This window comes from Pterocles gutturalis, unplaced genomic scaffold (genome assembly GCF_000699245.1).
Source record: "Pterocles gutturalis isolate BGI_N339 unplaced genomic scaffold, ASM69924v1 scaffold16978, whole genome shotgun sequence".
NCBI lineage: Eukaryota > Metazoa > Chordata > Aves > Pterocliformes > Pteroclidae > Pterocles > Pterocles gutturalis.
Genome location: NW_010123419.1, coordinates 29,237 through 51,895, shown reverse-complemented (window position 1 = coordinate 51,895; position 22,659 = coordinate 29,237). Strand labels below are relative to the sequence as shown.

The 22,659-nt window shown below is 42.8% G+C and overlaps 1 protein-coding gene across 1 annotated transcript in view; it reads left to right on the top strand.

Annotated features, from left to right (window-relative positions):
* The window catches only part of SPRED2 (sprouty-related, EVH1 domain containing 2), a 35,851-nt gene extending 15,838 nt beyond the window's left edge, over positions 1-20,013 (top strand). Inside the window, exons 5-6 of the mRNA XM_010077896.1 lie at positions 17,407-17,556; positions 17,970-20,013. Of these exons, the coding sequence (XP_010076198.1) occupies positions 17,407-17,556; positions 17,970-18,620 (801 nt within the window). The 3' untranslated portion in view covers positions 18,621-20,013. The remainder of the gene's footprint in view (positions 1-17,406; positions 17,557-17,969) is intronic.
* The last annotated feature ends 2,646 nt before the right edge of the window (positions 20,014-22,659 follow it).

Sequence of the window (22,659 nt, the reverse complement as noted above, 5' to 3'; positions counted from 1 at the left end):
TTCCCGTTTATCTGGTAGGTGAGGGTGGAGTATGAAGTCTGCATAAGCCAGAAATAATAGACTGAAGTGTGGAGGGGTTTTAGACTGGAAGAAACTGATGGGGCTGCAATATGTTTTATTTTTACCCTTCAGTTTCATTCTTTCTTTGCACTTCTTTTTGACTTGTGTATCATAGTCCATTTGGTCATCCTTGCACGCAAAACTTTACAACTTCCCCGTAAACTTTTCTCCAGCCGCAGCAACGCGTTTTTAGGGTTTGAGGCTTTTTTGCTCTGTTTTAAAGAGAAAGTACATTTGTGCTTTCTTATTTTCTAAGGTAGTTATTAAAATCTTCACACTCCTCCCCCTCTCCCACACATGCATGAATAAACTTCACTGCGTGCAGCAGAATTTTCAAAAGCATCTGCATGATTGAGTCATTTAATCAGTCATTTACGCGTCTCTGAAAATCCCAGCCATTGCTGCTGTGCTGCTGCCTGAAGTATTTGGCCTGAGGTCCTGCCCCTCCTTGAGGATGTTTCAATCTGTTTAACCACAGCGGTCCAAAACTTCACGTTTCTTACGCTGCTCTGCAGACGGCCACCCCAGTTTTATCGTGCACATCAGCACTGGTGTTTGCACCAATGTAACAGTAGTGGCTTAAAAAACAACCACCTTCATTACATATAAGTGCTGACCCTGATGTGGCAGTTGGATATTGATTGGCACAGGGCTTTTATACGGTCCCTAATCCTATTAGCTTCAATACCGTTCTATGGGATGGTGACTTAGTGTATATTTTTGTGCATGCAACTCATGCATCATCTGTATTGTTTATTCAACAGTCAGCACACAACCCTTCCGGGCATCCAGCAAGTTATTTACATGGGGAAGAGAAGGTTTGCCCCAGAGGCAGAGCTCTCCCTCAGGCTATAATCTTGTAGGGATTAATGGAGGATCATTTTCTTGTACCAGAAGGTGGATTTTTGTTTTTAAGGGGGGTGAATTATCTGCAGCTGTGGATATGTGAGCATTTGCTTGGGAAGCGTCGCTGGTGTCAGCCTTATCTCCGCCCATCACTGTAACTTGCAGTGCCAAGACCATAACTTGGGCAGCAGTACCTTGCCCCATCCCTATGGCATATGCTCCTCATCCATTGTTCTGAAGCATGGGATATATCTTTAAAAACAGGACTTTGCCATCTAATAATTTTCCCAGGAATTAGACCTTCAGCAACTAGATAAATCGATGCAAACCTTTGTTCTGAAATTCATAGCTACAAGGCAGAAAGCAAAAGCGTATGGGAATAAATGTCGTTGATTTGAGGGGAATATGCTTATTTCTTAAATGAAATCTCCATTTAGAAGTTTTAACAATATGTCGTTGTGTTTCTTTAATTCCAGATCCTCAGTAGAGCCCATAAATGTTTTCCATATGTTAGCAAATAAATTTCTCCTGTCTTGTACATTATAAATCGTCCTCTCAAGAGATGCAATCTGAGTAAGACTGGCCATCCGTTCTGTCTCCATTGGGGGAAACATTGTCTTTGCAACGGTCTGAGATTGTTCTGTTTGTCTTCAGCCAGCCAGCCTGCATCTTCAGCCTTCCTTAATTAACATTCATTTCAGAAATAACTTTTAATAAGGACTGAATATATTCTGTAGTTCCTCAGCCACAGAATTTGCCATGTAATTAAGTTTTTGGGCAACATTTTTTCCTTAATCTACACTTTTACTTTCAATTACAGATGATAATCCCACATGACGATGAAGTGAAAAATGTGAATTGTGTCCAAGGAAAGAAAGGTCAATGTCTTTCAGAGTCTGCAGAGTGCCTGAAATGGTCTCTTTTAGCAACCCATCTGAAAAAGCAGAGGTGTTTGTTCCGAAACCTTATGACCAGTTCAGCTGAAACACCACTCGTGTTTTTCAGATAAATCTGCAGCCTTGTGCCTGCTTTAGCGCTAAAGGAAAGACACCCACTGGCAGGAGGAGCAACAGCTCCCATGTCTCATGGCACTTCTGGTTTGTGAACCTGCAAATAACTACAGTCTTCTTCTGAGTTAACAGGAGCATGGGGAGAAAACAACAAAACTCAGCCTTACTAAGTATGATATGCATGTTACAATCATAGCTCTTTCAGGTAATCAGTAATAGTTTCAACAAAATCCTAGGTTTTGTTTAAAATGACACTTCCAGAATTTTGCAGGTAGAGCAGGCATGATCTAGAGGTGCATGGCTGAGCTACAGGATTGCATTTTAAGACACACAGGCTCGATCCATTGCTTCTCTTGCAGGCTCCTGGCTAAAAGCTTGTTTGCCTCGGTTCCTCAACTACAAGGCAGGGAAAATATTCTTCTGCTTTGCTAAGGTGGTGTGGACGGATCTTGCTTCCACCACTTTTTTTTCTCTGCGCAGGGTCCTGGTGCTGGGATTCAATTCACACTGGGCTTCCAACAGAAGTCTTCAGACTTACATTTTCACCACAAAGTTGCATGTTTGGCGCGATCCTGTGCCCCTTGTGCCTTTTTCTCAGCATAAACGTGTATTCCTGTGCTTGATGATGTTCGGGTTGGGAAGTTTCTTGTGTGGCTTGGATGCTGCTGACAGTTGTTTAAGACACAGACACAATTGCCCATTCTCCACTGTAGCAGTGCAGATTGTGGCAGATGTTAACGTTACAGTTCTCCTTGCATCTCTTCTGGTTTCCTAATTAAAAAACCAGATTTCTCCCTGCTGCCTTTCCATGAAACCTTTTCCCTACTTTCATCTCCCATGTGGGCCTCAAGCGTGTTACAGCCTCACTATTAAAATTTAAAAGATTTATGTTAGTTAGATAAACACTAAATCTAATTTCTCTTGCTGGCTTGGTTGTTTCAAATTCAGATGTTTCTTTTAAAGAACCACTGTAGCTCTTTTTCTTTAATGTAGACGTGTGGAAACCCAGTCCAATTACGTTGGAATATATTTGTAAGTTCTGTCTGAAGCTGGAGCTTCTCTCATTACACCCCTCCATGGAAAATGATGTTGTTGAGAGTAGAGAAGCACTGAGCGGTAAGATTTATTTCTTTCATGAGCTGCACTCAGGGATTGAGGAGCAGCAAGAGCCTGCAATTTCCTTTTTCTTAAGGCTAAGATAAAGTAACAGAAAGGAAGAACGCCTTTTGGAGGAGTGGAGCTGTATGAGGGTGGTGGGGTGGGTGCTTAGATTGTCACTGTGAGCAAATCCACCTTGTTTGTTTGCTCTGTGAGGCTGAGCAAAGTGATTAGAGGATTGTCAGAGTGATAGGACTGGATGGCCTTACCTATGTTTTTCTTCCTGCTCAGCGGCCAGCTGTGCTGTGCATGTACAGCTGAAGGATTCATTGCTGTTAGCCACATCCTCCGATGTCTGGATTTTGGGCTTGCATTGTAAACCACAGCTATTCTAATTCAGATTTTAAGAGGGGGGAAAAAAAGTACTGGCCAAGAAGAGAGAAATTCACACACAGAAACCAGCAAGCTCAAATCTCTCCCTCCAAAAAAAAACCCCAGAAAAGCCTTTCCTGCATTTGAGCAATGAACTGGACTAAGATTTATTCATATTTTTTATGGTTGGGTCTCTCAAGTTATATGCAGCTCTCTGGGCATCCCCATCGTACACTTGAACAGTCAGTGCATCACCAACTTAGCAATTGCTCGTCATGTCTGAACACGGCTTTCACTCTTCGCACTTCAGCACTGTGAAAACTGCCTTGCTTTGTTCCAGCAGACTGACTATCAAGGTAGTCCCGGAGGCTGAAGTAATTGATTTGTCTGTAGTTTAATTTGGTTTTTTCTTCCTCCCATTAATACCAGGGTGTATTAGCTTCTCGGTGGAATTCTTCCTGCTTTTATGTCAGGGGTCAGGAGGCAGGAGAGATGTCACTGAAACATTGAAAAGGTCCTGATATCCATCTGTTTTAAGGCTAGCTTCTTTTTATTCCTTTTTTTTTATGCCTTTCTTCAGGTTAGCTTTGCCCACAACAAATTCATGTCACTCAATGGGAGTGGAAAATGATGCTTAAAGAGATTTTTTTTGGAAAGTCAAGTGGAAAGTTTTTCTCTGGCTGTCAGGTTTTTTTATAGTGTTGTGTTTCTCCCTTTCCTTCAGGACCTCCTGTTTCTTTTAAGTGATGCTGGAAATTAACCCATTTTTTTTCTTGCTCTTTCTACCAGTATAAGCAAGTTATACTCACTCTGATAATTTAATACAGTTGTCGCTGAGACGAGGACATTGCTGCTGGGATCTCGGGTGGCAGCTGCTCTTTAAGTCCTTCAAAACTGTAGGGGCAATTAGTATCTACTTCAGCGTATAAATTGTCCTCACTCACAGCCTGTCGTCTGGACAGAAGGAAATACAAAAATTACGGTGGTGTGGAGGTACCCAGAACATAAAATCTATTTATTCTTGTGTATATAACAGATTCATGAGATGCAAGTAAAGTGAAGAGCTAAGGGGAACGGAGAGAGAACTGTGGGGTAGATTTGAAGCTTTATTTGCTTTCTTTAAAAGAAAGGAGGGGGGAAGTAGAGGTCTTGCACAATTTATGTATTGCTTTATTCTTTTTTTTTTTTTTTTTCTTTTCTTTCGGGTCAATCTCTGGTGGACAAAGCAGGCTTTTCTTGCTGCAGATAAGGAATATGTAGTTTAGTGCAATTCCCAAGTGCACTGAACTTCAGTTGCTTTGGCACTGTTTCAGTCTAAGGCTTTCAAACAGTAAAAACTTTTTTTTTTCTTCCTTTCCTTTTTTAAACCAAACTATCAGTCTGGTTGTTTTACCACACACAATCTTCAATCCTGAATCCCTGGCAAGGATGGGATCACCCAAACAGTGTTGCAGTGCTTCCTGAGTGTCCTGCAGTCACCGCCACGCTGGCAGGGAGATGATGGGAACGCAGTCGGAAATTCAGTCGGTCACAGACAACCGCATGCACTTTGTGGAAAGGGCAGAAAAGTATTTACTGTCACAAAATCAGACCCAAAAGAAAGGATGTGATTTTTTTTTTTTTCCATATTAGCCCAAATATGGGAAGCGGTCCTTTCCTGCAAATATCAGCCTGCTGAGAGCTTGAGGCATTTGGCGTGTCTGTGTAAAGACAAGACAAGGAGCATCTGTCATTTGGTAACAAATTATTAAGCAGAAAATATCTGTATTGCTACGAGATATTCCAAGTCTTGCTGTCATGTAGTTTTTATGTAACTAATTATAAAAGGAAGTTGGATGTGTTGAGCTACTTTGCTGAGGGTAAGCAATTTCTCTTGTCACAATTCCTTCTCGCAAGACCATTTTTCTAGTGTATTTTCTGGGTCTGTACCATTCCCACATACACACACAGTTGGTCCTGCACTGGGATTGGGATATATCCTGCAGGAAACTGAAAGGTGATCTTCTGCTATGATGGAAGTTTCCTTATAGCTGTATCTTGCCGGAACTTGTAATTTGTGTACCAGTGAAGTACTGGGCTTTGTTCAGTTTGCCCCAGCAGTTCAAATGAGATTTTTGTCAGGTTTTTTTTTCTTTCTCTTTGTACCGCCCGTTTTCCCCTTTCCCTGTGCTTAAATGATGATACAGTGGCATATTTTAGTGTGCTGGCTCTTTTGGTTTTATACTCTATTTAATGATTTTTTTAGGTATAACCAGACTTGCATTCAATTAAGTAATCTTTAGACTACCAAAACCTGTTTTCTTGTAATATGCAGTCATCTGAATCTTCAGGCTGAGAAGGGTCACCAGCAAACCTGCCTGTAGGATTCCTTGTCCAAAGGTGAGTTGACTGGTGCCTCCATAGCTGTAGTTTCTAGCTGATGAATTTGTGATCTGAGTGCATTGTAGCACCATTTCACACTTGCAATGAGCTAGCAGCGTGTTTGTCTTTCGAAAAAATAATTTGGTTGTGTAGTAATGTACTTCAGCTATGTGATGAGTTAAAGTGTGAAGCTGTTTATGAGTGTGTTCCCTTTTAATTCATCTGGAGCTGAATGCTTTAGTGCATTTGTGTGCTTAAGGCACAAATGTGTCAGAAACAAAACATAGCAAAGATAAAATTGCCCTTTCTTAACATACAGCAATATGGAGGGAGAAGAGATTTTTCTTTTGTTTTTTTTCCTTTTTTTTTTTTAAAGGATTATTTTTTAACCTGGATCAGCTTACTAGTTGGACTTAGTGCATGGCCCCACAGGCAGCAGCAATAGCTCAGATAAAGGGGAGATGCAGGAGGGTAAGCATCCAGAAGTGGAAGCCGAATTGCTGGCTGCTGACAAAGCCATCCCTGGGACCCCTTGCCACAGGTGGGCTTTGCTATTCTGCCCCAAAAGCAGCCACCGTGGCCCTTGCTATTTCCTTTGCATAGCTCTGATCCCTTGCCCTCAGCCAGGAAAAGCATTTGCAAGTACAGCTCATCTTTACTGTGTTTGCAGCGCAGTGGTCTTGCCTACCTTGGCTTGTCCTTGGAGCTTCACATACTGGGTTTGTGGCCTTCTCCGTTCGGTCTTGCTTTTGTTCAGCTGCAGTTCCGCAGGCGTTTCTTCTGCATTGTGTAAGGGGACCTGATTTGAGGCAAGACGCCTGTGAAAAGCAAGTTATTTTCCAGCTAGCTCGGTTCTGCACACCTTGCTTTTGCAGCCCAGCTGTGCCAAGAGCAGAGCTGGCATCAGGGAGCAGTTGCAGGGGTTATTTTAGTGCCATATGTGAAACCACAGCCAAGGGCTGCAGCTTGGGTGATGCGTCCTCAGCCTCAGCGCTGCTAGGACCAGCAAAGCAGAGAGGGGCTCTCACTGTCCCCCTTTTACCAGCATGGCTGACCCCACACTGAGCCAGCCCAGGGAAGTGAACCAAAAACTAGCCCTATAAAAGAAAGTGAATACTTTTCCGGTGGTTTAGCTCCTCAAGCCAGCTTGCTGTAGGGCCAGAGAAGCTGAAGTGCTGGCTCAAGGGAAACTGTAAGAGTGATCGGCTAAGCGGGTTGCAAAAAACCTCCACCACCTTGTTAATATTCATCATACCGCCTGAAATTCGTCTCATACCCCCTGGCCATGGATATACCGCCTTCTGTAAGACAGCTTCGCTGCAAACTTTGCTGTGCTTGTGCTCGTGGTGCAAGAAAGGCGGTTCTTGCAGTCGTGGCTGAGCCTAGCTCAGTATTTATGGCATTGTCCTCGTTAATGTTGCTACTGCAAAATTCATCCTTCCATTGAGACATGAAGGAGACGATAGGATAGCTGAGGCGGTGTCAGTGGGGGTGTGTTACAGCCAAATGTTATGCTTTTACCTTGAAAATTACCATAGTTTTCCATTAGGTTCTTTCTTCAATCTGTGCTATGCAGTTAGCCTTTGCAGTGTATAGTCCTTTCTTTCGGCCGCATGGTGCTTGAAAATTTAGCAAAGACAGAAAACAGCCTTTTCTATTATTTTAATATACAACCTAAGGAAGTTGCTTTCAACAAGCAGCTATATTTGTAAGCTAGAATCTCACTTGTTGCTGCATCTGAACAAAATGCTCTGTCCCAGGGCGCTCGTGGGAGGAGGCACCAGGGACACCGGCTGGATTCGGCGGGTCTCGCCTGGCTGCAGGAGCCGCTGCTGAAGGTGACAGGCAGAGCGGGCCCTGCATGGGGTGTAAACATGATTGGAAAGATGCAGCCTTGGCCGGGAGACAGAGCGATGATTGACAACTTCCCGTGCTGGGGCAGGAAGGATTAGGGAATCACCGCCCGGCACATAACCCGGCGGTGCTGACGAGGCCGGAGGGATGTGGGTCTGGAGCGAGCGGGAAATGCTGTGCTCAGCCCTGGTGTCCCAGTCTCTCCGCATAATTTAGGTGGGGAGAAGCGTATGGCTCCGGGTGCTGAGCTGGAGCATCCATCTTGGTGGTGGTATGAAGGGGGCTAAGTCAGAACCACGGGGCAAATTATTATCTCGCCCCTGCTCTTTGGGATAGAGCCAGTAATTTCCATGTGCTGTTGAAACATGGCAAAACTGGTTTGAATCCTTGTTGTCTCATGTAGCAGGTAGAAAAGAAAACACAGAGTTCAGGCTTCTAAGAGTACATGCCTGAGTTTTGCTAGTCTAGCCGTGATTTAGTTGCATCCTCTCAAATGTGTGTGGGGTTTGTTTTTTTGTTTTGTTGTTGTTGTTGTTGTTTGGTTTCTTTTTTTTGGAGAGTTTGCAAAGCAAAAGGAGGAGTTTGGTAAAACTAAACAATGACATGTGCTTGTAAAAGCATGAGGCTTCAAGAATTATTCTCCTTCCAACTGGCAGGATAACCCTGTAAAAAAAAAAAATATATATAAAACCCTCTGACTGACAAGATACTGCATGATGGTACTCCTCCCAACCCCCAGGCGTGTTTGGTAGTAATGAAGGATGAACAACAGAATACAAGAGTCCGGGGAGCTCAAAATGGAGCTCTGCCCAGTACAGAAATGCATTATAAACAACTGCATCTAAATAGCCCTGTTTCCTTCCCTCACCTGCCTAATGTGTTTTGCCAAGGGTCTGCTCGCCCTGTATCTTGTAAAGATTTTACGAAAATTAAATCAGAAGTGATTATAGGGAACAGTTCATCTGTCTCTGGTTCTGTCTGCAAAAGGAGAAGGAAAGCAGAATTAAGTAAGTACCACTGCATTTTTAACTGGAGCCTGACATATTTGCAGTGCATGTGAAGAGTGTATTTTAAAAGTTTGCATCAGCTGTTGGATTCTATTTTGGTGATGAATTCCAGCTAAAATAACGTGGATGCTTATAACTGTGAATAAATGACCCCTAACTGACTTCTTAAAATATCTATCAGTCTGCTGTGGGAAGTTTGCATTTAACTGGTGTCTTTTTCCCTTCCATTTGTAACCTGCTGTAGTATATAGGAGGAACGTGCTGCTGAATTTAGAGGCTGAAGTGTTGAATTTGTACACAGCAAAGGCATTAATGATGGATTAGGTACACTGATTCTTTTAGTTTAGCCAATCTAATTTTTATTAGCATCCCCCCTCCCCCATCTTTCTTCCTCCTCCCCTCTTGGAAATTTCGGAATAGAGGAGCGGAGATTCAGTGGTGAGTTATGTGGAGCCATCTGTTCTTGGATGCGTTCAACAGCAGTGCAGGCTCTCCCTATCCCTTGTGCAGAGTTTAACACCCCCCAGCTGAGCTTTGCTCCTTTATTTCCTCGCATCCCTACCCATCATCCAAAAGAAAAGCTTTTTGGCAGAGTTGGGTGTGCTGAGTTCCCTGTTTGCATATTAAAATTAGGAGCTAGTGTTTTCCTAAATAATTGCAGCTATGCTGATGGCAAGCAGGTCAAAGATGGAAGGCTTTAAAGAGGAGCTGGTACCTACCTCTCCCTCTGGACCCCCGGTCTCTGGCCTCTGCTTCACCTGGAGACCCTCCTGTGCCATCAGAGCAGAAGCCTCTGTGGGTGGTCAACTGGGGTCAGGGAGCTGATACAGCTAGAAAATTATTTTGGGCTGGATTCCTGTGGTTCCAAGCATGCGTATGGAGAAGGTGATGGGACCGGTGGAGAAGGAGAAGCAGTGGCCATCACCTCCCCATGGCGGTATGGACCTTGGTGTGGCCGTCTGTCGTGGCCTTAGCAGAGGACAGCTGCAGTAATGTGGCTAATATTACTTGTTTAGAGGAGGGAGGTTTTGCTAATCTTCACAGAGCTGTATGAACACAAATATTGGGCAGCTGATCATCCCAGCAATGCTGTAGTCTGCACTGGGATGTCATTTCCAAGGCATAAACAGATTAACGGAGCCCTTTATGCAAAAAGGAAAAGCCTGCCTCTGGCTCTAGATGGTTTTAAGCAATTGGTTGCTTTAAACAGTTCCCAGGTTTAGGTAAAAAGATCCCGCTGAAGCAATGTAGCTCATCTCGGCATGGAGAAATCCAAGCAGGCCACAGCCAGGAGGAGTTACAGGAATGAAGAAGGAAACAGAAGAGTCCTCGTAAGGAGATGCTCTCCAGATTGATGAGGACACAAGCACCTCATGGGTAGGCAGAGCCATCCCACTCTCGCCACTGTATCGTGGGATAGTCGTGCTGCCTGGAGAGCAGCCCCAGTAACTGGGGTTGGTAGTTTGGGGTTTTTTCCCCTTACCACATTCTGGTTTTCCCTTATAAGTACCTGATGGACAGACTTTTCCTTCCAGGGAAGCAGTGTGCTAGCCCAGTGGTGCAGTAAGGGCAAGGCGAGGGGTATCATATGGGAAGGAAATGTTGTGTGGACCTGCTCACAGCCTCTAGTCCTGGGCTGAGTCCAAGCAAAATGGGGTATTGTTGTACTTCAGTTGTCCTCTGACTTTTGCAGGCGTTTCTCTTTCTATCTGTTCAAATGCTTGCTTTTGCAGAGATCTGTCTGACGCCTCGTATCACTAGCAAGTAGTGAAACTAGAAAATCTCACTGAGGTTTCTCTCTTACCACATCTGAGTGTTTGCTATATTATTTAACCGTGTCTGATTCCCGTCTGTTCTTTTTACCCCTCCAAGTGAGCTGTTAAGCCACATCTGTGATCCATGCAGAACTGACCGATGATGCCAGGAGTGGGTTTAGCATTAGCTTAATGGAGATCATCTTGTGCATCGAATCCTTGTAAATGTTCCTTAAGTTTTGCTGACTTAAGACAGCACAGCCACCAGCATCTTTCTGGCACTAAAAGCTATAACCACAAAACTTAAAAATAAAAATAAAAAAGGTAGCAGTATAACTAGCTTTCTGCACTTTATATTGCTATTTGTGTAAGTGGAGACTAGGAAACAGTCCAAACATTTGAGAAATTATAGTCCTGTTCTAGTTTTAGAAGAATCTAAATCCATGCTTATTGTAATGGTTGTGTTCAGCCAATTTGTCTTTGAACTGTACTGGAATATGATCTTGCATGAAGCTTTTCCTTCAGGCTCTCTGCTAGGGAATAGAACTGGATTCAACTCCAGTGGTCCTCAGTGGATGAGAGTGTCAAAATGTTTCAAAAATGTATGGAAGCTATTTTCTTCCATACAAATTCTGTCTTGTCTTCAGTGATACAAAGCAACAGAAATTAGACAAAAGCATTTTCTTTCACAGCTTTAACTTGCCATGACAAATTAAAAGCTTGCGCTCAGGAGACAGCATGAGTCTCAAATCTTAAAAGATTTTTCACACTGAACCTTTTTCTTAATACTTAGATAATCTAACCCCCCTTTGAAGTCAGCTGTCCTGAGTATACTGGGCACACTTAGAGGTGGATGGAAAATGTCAACTGTTTCCTTTTCTAGTTTTCTTGAATAGAGAGAAAAAGGTGTTTTGAGGCAAAAGTTAGGATTTTTGCTCTTCCACTCTCTGTGAAATTTGAAAGTACTGTTATCTCTTTAGGTTAAAAAAAAAAAAGCTGGAGGGGAAAGGAAGGACTTGTTCTGGCAAGATTAAGCTGAGGGAGTTCTGGGAGACTGTATTTTGTCTTAATTTCTTTGGAAAGGTGGAAGTTTCTTTGCCATGTGTCTGAAATAGCTCTCAGACTTCCTCTTTGTGAAGTTCATAAACAGCAGAGGCTCTGCAGATAAACTTCAGATTGGCACTTAGCTCAGTATTGCTCGCTTGCTGTACCGTTTCACCGACTTTATCATTTTTCCTTTCCGTATTGATAGCACAGCTGTGTTTTCCCTTATTCTAGCGAATGAAAAGGGCCAAGCGAAGAAGAGCTGGCTTGTGCCGAGGCTCCCAAGGGACTGCACCTGGGCAAAGCACACAAACAAAGGGCTCCGGCTGCTTGCTGCAAGCTCATTATGCAGGTCTCAGCCAGAAGTGGTCAGGCTGTAGCTGGGGGGAGGATGCAGCTTGCTGGCTGTCATTTTTCCAGGCTCATTCTTAAGCTGGGAATTGGTGATGGAGCTGGATTTCTTGTCCTGGGGATGGTGGGGATGTCTTTTCAGATGACAAGGTGGCAATGGGCTCCTCTTTAACATGTCCAGGCTTCTTGAAGTGAACACAGGAACTGCTGCAAGGAAGTTTGTCTGTTGAAGAAGGCTGTCTTGGTGAAGATGAGACGTTGAGCCCCCACCAGGTTTTGCAGTTCCATGCTGAGTGTCAGCAGCCCCCCTCAGATAGGGGTGGTGCGGTGAGCGGGCTTGCGCAACAGTGGGAGATGAGCAAAGCAGAGCATGGTGGTAGAGAGCAGGTCAGCTTGTAGAGGGCTGGTGCTTTGCAAAGGCCAGGCTGGTACGGGTTTTCAATTCCTTTAGGACCATTACTTGAGAAACTACCTTCAACATCCTGATACTTCTATTTCCCCTTGCCCTCCCCACCACATGTAACCATTAAAATCCTAGAGGGGAAAAAAAAAAATCTTGTCTTGCTTGACCCACAATTATTTTTTACAGCAAGCTTGCAAGTACTTTAACTGTCTGAGAACACTTCTGGAAGTTACAAGTGACAGAGCTCCATGATTTCCCTCCAGCAATCAATTTCTGACAAGCTGCCGCAGATTGTATTGCTTCATAATTTTGAGATGAAACTTTTTTTGTAGTCACCCTTGAATGTTGCATCACATGGGGTGAAACTGTTCTGTAAAACCATTAGAGGCAAGGTGGTCAGGCCAGTTCAGGAGCACGAGAAGGCTTCTATTTCTCATTGGTTTTTATGATAGATGCTTATCTCAGAATATTACTTGAGCACCTGATTAGCTGGCTGTTCTGGCGTAACAAATCCATTTCAATGAGAAGTAAACAGCAGTAAATGATTAACATAATCTTCTTTACTAATGACTAGGTCTTTTTAATTTAATGAGTCACTTCTGAAAGTCTAAGGGGGAAACAGCGACACTTTTTTTTTTATTATCACAATCATTTTCATGTAGAAGCTCAGAGTTGTTTCTTAAAGTAGCCATATCAAACATGCGGTATGTGTGCTCACTCAGATATGTACAGTTCACTTGTAAAAGGAAATGGGTTGCATGGGTTCTATAAAATTGCTATTATGGTCATGATTAATGATTTTGTTATCCAAGCAGTGAAACCACAAGACTTCACAACTACAAATCAGAATCACAAAGCTCTAGTACGTGCAGCACAAATTTTTCTAATTGAGCATTTGAGGGCGTGTTGAAACAGTTTCTTACTGGACTCCCTGTTCCAACAACTTTAGTTTTGGGTTCACTTCTCTTATGTGGCTATTGGATGTGTTTTCAATAGTTTCCCCTCAAAAACAAATACTGGAGCCAGATCAGTTTCAACAGGCTTTAGGGGAAGACAGTGTTTCTCTCACACACTGGTAGCTCCATGGTTTGGGTATGTTTTTCCATCAGTGAAATAGCCTGGCCCTGGAGACCACGTCCTTTCTAGATGTATTCGTGCAGGCAGGTTTGTTGTATTTTGTTGTACTCTCATGTCTCCCCTCTCCACCGTCCTCACCAAAATTTTCACTGCTATGCATTGAAAATCACAGCCAAGACGTAGTCTTCTTATAGGAGACAGAGGTTGTTCCCTGCTGCCATCGCTGGCAAGGTCTTGCAATCATTTGTCCATAGTGGCACTTGACTGAAGATGAGAGTGCATTTTCTTTGAGAATGTGCCTGATTTTCACGAGTCACCAAGTCCAGGTTTGGTCCCAATGGAGTGATATTGAGAGAAGGGTACCTTTTCAAAGGCCTGAGCATCATCATGCCTTTGATCCTCAGTCACTTATTTTCTTCTGAGGGTTTCCATATGTCTTCTTGAAGCACGTTTTAACTATGGGCTCTGTCAGAAGTACCTCCCTCCGTTTGAACCTTATCTGAGCCTGTTCCAGTGAATGCCTCGTGATCTTCTCTTCCAAAGGATACCAAAAGAATAATCTCTTCCTACTCCCATTCCCGTGGGACTCATGATTGTGTAGACTTCTTCTCTTCCTGTCTTCATGGTCCCTTCCATCATCTCTCTCAAGGCTGGAGACCCCCAGGCTATTTAGTTAGCTGTTGTTAGGAAGCCATCCGCTGTCCTCGATTGTCCTGACCGTGGCTCTGTGAGCTTGCCATGGTGGAAATATCCTTATTGACACAGGGTGGAGGGGGGGCCAGAACCGCAGACAGACTGGAGAAGCACACCAGATACATGGAGTGCCTTGGTGATGATCTTTGCTTCTGCTGCTGCTTTTTTTTTTTAATCAGTCACTGAGCCACTGAGCTGTTACTGTCACAGGGTTGTCTGTTTTAACCCCAAGACCTCTCTCCTGAGCAGCGATAGCTGGCTCAGTGCATCATTGTACATGTGAGATCAAGGCGTTTCTGTCACTCTGCACTTTAGGGGTAGTTAACTATTTTTTCTTTTTAATGTGGAGTCTTTCAGAATTATGAGATTCTTAAGCAAGTTTTCAAGGTCAGGTTTCATTTTTACTCCCTTGAATAACTTACATTTTATCAGAAGACTGTGTCATCTTGTTGTTCACGTCTTTCTTCAGGTCATTGATGAGTATGTTCACCAGCACAGGTGAGGAGCCTGTGGGGTTCATTGGTGACCTCCTGCTTGGGAGGCGGGCATTTTCTGGTTTTTCCAATATTCCAATCAGTCATTCCTATGTTTCGAGAGCCTCCTCTTTTCTCCTACAGAAGTTTGAAGCTTCAATTGGGGACCTTGTTGCAAAGTAACAGTGCTTCTCCTAGCTGATGGTCAGCAATGTAACCCTGCAGACACTGCATTTGACAATCTATTGCCTTTAGAGTCACCAACCAGGAGGCAGCGTGAACTTTTTTTATGGACAAGTGAGCAGAGACCTAGTCTCAGATAGCTTGCTTTCTCCCTTTCTGGGCGCTTACAATAAGTGTTTGTGTTGGCACGCTGCCCCTCTAATCTGAGGACATTGAATGTGGAAATGCAGCAATTTTTAGTAAGGTGAAAGCAGAGGCCAGAGCCGCAGCCTCTGTGGTATGCTGCAAACAGGTTTTGTAGCCATGTCAACACATGTGGAGGAGAGTCAGTTGCCCTGCCAGGTCTGAAGGAGAATAAGGTGTGGAGGAAAGCAAGGGTAGATAGGAATCAGGCAAGATAAAAATCACTACAGCCTCTTTTCCAATTGCCTGTTGCAGAAATGCTGCCTTCCCCAAGAGGCAGCAAATAGCACACTGCTTGGAGGGCTGGTTGTAGCTTCCAGCTGCCCCACTGAGATCATCTAGCAGTTATATCCAGTTTGGGGTTTTTATTCTCATCTAGAAGGGTGAGGGGGTTGCAACCCAGTGTGTGCAGCCTCCTCCAGTTGGGTTATTGTCCCAGGCTTTGTTATTTTGACCATGAGCAAGCGTATCCGTGAAAGGCTTGTCCCAGCAGGGCTCAGCTACGGTTCCAGTGAAGGTGAAGGGTCCTGCTGGCTGGCACTGCACCGTGTTGAGGCTCTGCCTTCTCTTTTGTTCATGCCAGTCAAAGTTTAACTTTGAAAGCATGCTGCAGGCTGAGGCTGCCCGGACTGTGGGGTGTGTGCCTTTCTGTTCTGAGAAGCTTAAATTACAGCTCTGCATCTGGGTCTGCACCGCATACGATCCTGCAAAAAGGTACTCCTGTGAGGTGGCTGTTGTAACTAAATACTAACTCTTCTCAGGTGTTCCAGATAGGTTGGAAGCTTAATATTATTTTGACATACTTGCTTGTAGAAGCTGCTAATTTTATTTTAAAGGGTCCCCAAAATTTGCTAGATATTGTAGGAACTAAAGTTACAGGCACAAGAAATAGCTTTGAAGGGTTTAAACCTCAGATTTGAAGTGCCTCTGTCTAATAAGTTATGAAGACTGGGCTGATGAAACCACTTTTTAAAAAGAGCCTGAATACCAGTGCAGTTACATTTTAAAGGTGTTGTTAACTATCTTAAGGGTTGTCCTGCTTCTAGGTACCTGTTTAAAAAAAAAACAAAACAAAACAAAACAAAAAAAAACCCACACAATCAAAACAAATGCATTAAAAGTCTGTTCCTAATGGGTGCGTCAGCCATTCAAAACTCATCCTGCTTGTTGTACCTCTCAGATAACCCAGCCTGGCTTTACATCACACTGCAAACAGATCTGTATATTTGCTTTCAACAAAGTAAGCTGGGAGTTCAGTGCTTTTATACTGCTTAAAGAGGATCAAAATCTATTTTGTGTTGTAATGCTTTAAGGTATGCTCACCTTTGGGCAGAGTCTTCGTAGTGTTGTTTTCAGAAAAACAAATATCCACAATGAGTGTTCTTGTATTCTTGGAGTAAGAGACATGTCTAGTATGATTAATTGGAAAACAATATTTAGAGAGTGCATTATTGACAAGGAGAGAAGGGTTTTCATGTAAAACCAGTCTTCTCCCACTACTAATTCAACTTTTCTCTGCTCTTGAGGTTGTTTCTGTAGCTGACTGTTGTGGCAAATGGAAACCTTTCCCTTGGACTTGCCATAGCTGCAACACAGCTTGTTAGTTGAAGGGGGATGGAGACTCTTCTTAGTTCAAACCACCAATATTTTAGCAATATGCGATGTTACAGGTCTTCTGATCGTTGTGCATGGAGGCTCTTTTTCCTGCTCCTGATCTGTTGCTGCATTTAACAACTGTCCTCTGATATTCATGGTAATATGAAAAAGCGCAACCAATCTTTTTAAAGAATTAATGGGCAAAATCCTGAATATCTAGATATTGTGTGGAAGCTGTCTTAACCAAGAAAGGGCTATGGAGAGAGGATGGCTAAAACTGGTACCCCACTGTGTATTTCTCCAGCAGGAGAAATACATATATGAAGAAGCTGTGGATATTGGCCACAGCATGTTATTGAGTGATATTTCACCCTTCCATGATCATTGTTGTGTAATGATGTAACTAATTAACCTAAAGAAAGCACTCACCATGAGCCAGGACTGTATAAAAACAAAAGTAATATTTATTGTACATTAGAGATTAGCAACAAAAATGAGAAAAAAAAATGCAGTTTTTAAAGGAAAGCTAATTATTCAAGTAACCTGTGATGAACTGGAATTCGGTGTTAGGGGAAGAACATGTAAAGGAGTTTTTTTGGCTTAATGGGATGCCTGCATGTTAACAAAATTGCCAGTATTTTTGTAGCCTGGGTAACTAGTGGGGTACAGCCCAGGTACACAGATGCTCTGAGTCAGCCCACAGGACTTAAACGATTGCATCATTTGACGGAGAGTAACTTTGCTGTTCATAGGTAGCTTCTAGCGTGCCAACTAACACACCAAGCAAATAGAAGTGGTGTTGGTGAATATGTCATGGGTAGGCAATGGCTTATTATTTTTCCATGTGTGTGGTGACAGCTTTTATGGCCTAGCAACAGATTTGCCTCTCTCAAGTATTTTGTGTGAAAATGAAGCTGCCTGCTGTCAGGTGTTGCCAATATTGCAGGTGTGCACAAAGTCAGCGAGTGGCAAAACATCTCTTTTAATACCGTGTGCAGTAACAGCTGAATGTATGACAATATTTTTCCTCCCTTTCCACAGAATGCTACAGATAGCTCCTCTAACTCCTCTCAAAAAAGGGAACAGCCTGTGCGAACTCTGGCTTCTCCTGCATCTTGCGAACATCGAAGAATTTGCACTCGTGGACACCTTCACGACCATTATAGCTCTGACCACTACCATCTAGAACAAGTAAGGTTTCTTTCCACTGGTGCCACTTAAATGGCTATGTCTGCCATAGCTAAGACTGGTGTTTGGTCTTCTCCCCACATCCCTGAAAGACCCCCCCCTTTCCTTTCTCCCCCTTTCTTTCTCAGTTACCTTTAAATGGCTTCCAATTATTAAAAAAAGGGTGGGGTTACACTGTGATTTAATATGTTATGTTGTACCATGTACACGCAGACCACTGTAGATCTGTGACAGTTGTACTTGTTGCTGAGCCAAAGGTTGAAACTCTGTGATGGGTCACAGTGAATGGTGTACAAAGAAGGAAGGACAAAATTGTTAAATATTGGGTTTTTCTATTTAAGGAGGCAGTGATTGCTGATAGCAAAGTGAGCTTACTTATCTTTTCTCCCTCTTCATCTCCATCCCTACTTCTGCAGTCAGTACCGCGATCCTACCGGCATGTCAACTTTCCAGATGATGATGAGGAGATAGTGCGCATCAATCCTCGGGAAAAGATTTGGATGACCGGATACGAGGACTATCGCCATGCCCCAGCACGAGGAAAGAACTTTGATCCTGATGACATGGACTCCTACGTACGTTTTGCCAAAAGCGAGGCCTCAAAACACGAATACACTTATCCTTACGTAGACAACTCGGACTTTGACCTGGGTGAAGATATAAAGGGTGCTGTGATAAAGACTCAACCTGTCAAATTCAAGCCCAGGAGGAAGGAAGATGGTGAGAGGTCGCGGTGCGTGTACTGCAGGGACATGTTCAACCATGAGGAGAACAAACGGGGTCAATGTCAGGATGCTCCAGACCGCGTCAAGACTTGCATCCATCGAGTGAGCTGTATGTGGTGTGCAGACACTATGCTCTATCACTGTATGTCCGATCCAGAAGGAGACTATACGGATCCTTGCTCGTGCGACACCAGTGATGAAATGTTTTGCCTCCGGTGGATGGCTCTTATCGCCTTGTCTTTCATTGCTCCATGTATGTGCTGTTACTTGCCGCTTCGGGCTTGTTACCACTGTGGGGTCATGTGCAGGTGCTGTGGTGGAAAACACAAAGCTGCTGGATGACTACAGATGCATTCAAAGTGTTACGTTTTTCCTGTAGTCCAAGGAACACGTTGGTTTTGGAGCATTGAGATCACTCATTTTGATGCAGCCACTGTGCCCAACAGCATCCAGAAAGCGCCAGTTCGGATCACTTTACATTTGGTCATCTGGGGCTCACACTGCATTGATTTGCTCATCAAGTGTTCTAACTAACTAACCCTACAGCATAGACTTTTGTATTATTAATCTGTAATCAAAACAGACTGTCTTGTACATGTTTATTTTTTTTCTTCAGTTAAAATGAGTTTGATAAAAGAACTGCTTTAAATGGTGGTGGATCGTAGAACATCTCCAGGTTGTGTCCGTCTTGCCTCTGCTTGTGCGGTACCATCAGCATGTTAACAGGCTTTGGCATTTCTAGAAACGGGGTGGTGTAGTGAATGAAATCTCACTTGGAAGGTATTTTAACTTGCCGTCAAGTTATTGTGTGTGTATAGAAGGTGTGCTAGTAACAAACTTGTACCGCAACACAGTATTTCTGTCACTGGTTTTCTTTGGGGTTTTTGTTCTGTTTTCCAGAGCCAAAATAGCCATCTAAGCTGCAGTTTCTCTTCTAGAGTCCATCGTCATTTCCTTCAGCAAACATCTTAAATTATTTCTCTGTTCATAAAGCTCTGTGAACAGAAAGCAAGGCTCAGTTACCATAGTCACATAACCATTGAGAATCTGGTAGTTCTCCTTACCTGTAATCATTTCAGACCACTACGTGAAAGGGAAACTTAAATTTTAGGGTTTTCTTTTTTCCCTAAATAACCTTGGAAAAATAAAACTGTGTTTTCAGAGCTCTGCCCAAAAGAAAGGGAACTTCTTCATTAGCCAGCCATGTAATGATCTGTGAATAAAACACTAAGGTTTCAGATGAGGAAAATTGTTGTTATGCAAAGAATTATTAACAATGCAATGTCAAAAGCACTATTATGGCAATTTTGGGGAAATGCTGCATTAAGTGGTGGATTATATGGAAAATCGTATTTGTTTGTTTGTTTTCTGTAGAATACATGAGCATGAGAACATACGCATCCACAGTGTAAACTACATTTAGCAGTCTAAACAGGTATTTAAAATCAAAAGCCAGGATGTTAACCACCACTTCCATTTCCCAACCTGCGATCTCAGTCCTCCAGATGCTTACATGCTTCGACATATTGTGCGTGCAAACAGCATTTCTGTGAGTCTGTGTGTAGGATGAAGCATGTGAGTCTTTGCAGGACCCAGACCGAAGTGTCTCCCTGGCTTTCCCCTCCCCAGTTCACCACCCAGATTTATCAAGTGGATGCATAAGGTGCATACAGCAGGATAAGATTACTTTAATTTTTTTTTTAATGTCATGTTGTCTTGTGTACAAGGCTTGTAATTAGCTTGGGAAAAGAGTATTTTTCTAATATATTACAAGGAATAGCCAAATAATTTTTATTAAAAAAAAAAAGATTTAGCGCAGTAAGCTCTAACTAGCATAGTACAATCTGAATACTTTTGAGGCAGCTAGGGATTGGCTTGTCAAAGCTGGCACTGCTGTTCCTGCCATAATTTCTTTCTGCAGTAAATTGCCAGTGGGCGCATGTCCTTTCCCTCCCTCTATTGCACATTGACATCAGTCTTAAAAGAGAGGAATTTTTTTTTTTTTTTTAATTAATTTGCCAAATGTAAAAGGAACGCTTGCCATTCTTTCTTGGTGGAATGTCCCAACGGTTCCTCTGAGAGTTAATCACAGCTTTTTAGTCAACCATGAATTAAGTATGCAATGTGCTTATACACTATAGAGTTTGGTAGGCTTAATTTGTAGAAGTTGCTGGGGATTTTTTCAGTTGGGAAAAAAAATGAATGATAGTAGAAAAGGGATGGAGTGTTACACTCTGGGTGATGTGTCTGGGTTTGCTGAATGAAATATAAATATTTTGTGCCTAATAGCAGTTGACAAATCTCTCAATGGTGTCTAGTAAATATCAAGCCAGCCTCGAGAAAAAAAAATTAATGGAACAACCTTTTCCTTTTATTTCTGTTCTTAAAGTTGTTTCATGTAAACAAACATCTGTAAGATCGTCTCTCTATAAAGCACAACACTACAAAAAGATCTTACAGCATTTTGTCCCATCTTGAAGTGCCCCTATTTATTTAAGTAAAGTAGACATACTCCAAGCCTTTCTGTATGTCTGCAAATAAAAGTTTTAAAAAAAAAAAATCCCTCTTTTTTTTTTTTTCTCTCACCTTCTCCTCCCTCCCTCTTCTTTTGGGTTTTTGTAATACTTGTAGATTTTGCTGTGTGTGTTATTTGGTTTGTGAAGGCTGTGGTGTAAGGGCACAATGATAGAAATGGGTGGTTTTTTGTAAATATTTCTCCTTAATTTCCACACTGCTGCTGAACAGTGTGTAGCGTTCTCCCAGTCAGCTTTGCAATACTGACATCAATCATTTGAGAGAAATTATTCAGATTTTATTTTTGTATCTGTGGTAACAAAACATTAACCAATTTTTTTTTCCTGTTGTGGAAAGTTTTTTTGTTTTGTTTTTTTCTCCAAGCTATTGCTCACGTTAACAAATTAAAGTGCCTGAAGCCTCATCATTATTGTATCTATATACTAAAAGTTAAAACCCTGTTGTATTGATTTTTATAAGTCTTTTTACCTCTGTGTAAAAAAAAAATATATATACAAGTGTATGATGTACATTTTAGTTCTTAACTTCTTTTTTTATTGTTTCTAATATGTATGATCAGTGTAGCTATTGCTTTAAAATGTACCATGTAAATATAAATACATCATATCAAAATGATGCAGTTTATTGTTGTTCAGCTGGCTGGAAAACGAGGGGAAAACAAAACGATGCCAGGAAACACGGGGCCATTTCCAGAGCCTCCTCCCCAAGACCTCGGGGGTTTCTGAGGAAAAAAAATTGATTTATTTTACCTTTTTGGGTGGTGAATGCTGCTAGCTGTGGGCACGGGCTATACTTGCCCAAATGCATTGTGGAGCATGAGGGCAGGTGGTTTTCAAGTGTGTTTTGAGGTGGTTTTCAGGTGGAGGAAAATGTCCCTGGAATGGCGCTGGGCCCCAGGAGGCCCTGGTGGCCATGACAGCAGCTGCAGTTCTCCTGTTTTCCCTTCTCTTCTCCTTGGGCCCTCATCCCATGTGCTGCTTTGGGCTGGGCTAAATACATCACAGGGACATTTTATTTTGTTTCAGACAAGCAGAGCGGCCCCAAAGAAACGGGGAAAGCACATGGCTGCCAGGCGAGGGCCACACCGCTGTTTGAGGCACAGTGGGAGTTTGCAGGGCTGCCTGGGTGCTGCCGCCCCTGAGGAGAGATGCCTGGGGCAGCTGGAACTGCCATCCCTGCTCAGAGAAGTTGAACGTGGAAGATGGAAGAGGAATAACCCAGTTAAAACAGACACCAGGCTGTGGCTGATCGACTGACGAAACCAGAGGAAAACCAGTGAGTATGTCTGAATTTTTACAGTTATTTCCAATGGGAGCTAGTCAGGCCAACACCACGTGCTTATGAAAAGCCCGGTTTTATTTTTCTGTAGGTTAACCCAGGTGATAATAGAACCAAGCCATTGCTCCTTTTTTCCTATGTGCTGCTGCTTGTTTCGCCACAAAGCTGCCTCAAGCGGCGTGTGAGAGGGTAGGCAAAGAGCATGCACACCAAACTGTACGTGTCCTCGGATAAAAGGTTTGCTCCCTGCAGTGGCGATGCTTTGCGTCATCTGCGCCCACGCAGCACACGGGGTGACGTGCCAGTTGCATAAATAACCTTGATGGTTTTAATTTGTCACAACTTTGCTAACATCCTGAGTCCATGTTCCCTTTTTATTGGTTTATATTTGTATTCATCTATTTCTAGAAATATTAGATGCTCATATAAAAATAGATTTCTGTTTATATTTATGATACAAGTGTATATTATAGATTTTTTTTAAAGACTTTGGAGGCCTTATGAGAAGCAAATGCACTGCGAGTCAGGTGGTGTGTTCAGGAGGACTCTTGCTGCTCACAAAATCTTT